Source organism: Aspergillus nomiae (assembly GCF_001204775.2).
Source record: "Aspergillus nomiae NRRL 13137 chromosome Unknown contig01027, whole genome shotgun sequence".
NCBI lineage: Eukaryota > Fungi > Ascomycota > Eurotiomycetes > Eurotiales > Aspergillaceae > Aspergillus > Aspergillus nomiae.
In genome coordinates this window covers 1-525 of record NW_015379079.1, presented here as the reverse complement: position 1 = coordinate 525, position 525 = coordinate 1, and the positions used below count along the sequence as shown (strand labels likewise).

The 525-nt window shown below is 52.8% G+C and overlaps 1 protein-coding gene across 1 annotated transcript; it reads right to left on the bottom strand.

The window, feature by feature from the left end:
* Positions 1-27: 27 nt before the first annotated feature.
* Positions 28-525, bottom strand: ANOM_011914 (putative DUF6 domain protein; the record flags this gene model as incomplete). Its single annotated transcript, XM_015557166.1, has 1 exon — positions 28-525. A coding segment is annotated over one exon (498 nt), but the record flags the coding sequence as incomplete, so codon positions are not given.

Genomic DNA, 525 nt, shown 5'->3' with positions numbered 1-525 from the left:
GGCTTCATTATAATATGGGGACTTACTGGCATTGGCACAGACGGAGATGAGGAGCATCCAGGCGGTTTCTCCGGTGGGCCAACGGAAGGTTTCCCAGCCTAGGATGTGGAGGACCGGCAGGGGGATCCAGAGCACGAAGAGAGTAAAGCATCCGATCAGACTGCCGAAGGTGTTTGCGAAGATCATGCTGCGTCCGGCACTGGTGCCTTCCGGCGGGCAGGCGTACTTCTTATATAGTACCTCGTACAGACCGTAGAGTATACTACCGATACCGATGATAAGATTGCCCAAGAGCCTATTGTTTACTTGACCTTCTCCTTTACCCGGGGTGCCATCCGCATGCTTGTCTTCGTCTCTATCTCCATATGCCACCACGAGAACACCCACAATGGCCACAATTACGGCAAATACCTTATCGAAGCGAAGTTTGTCTTTGAGGAGCGGGATGGAGAACGCATAAGCAAAGAAGGCGGAGCAATTGTAGATGGCGGTCAAGTCGCTCGCGGTCGTCATATTGACAGCCAG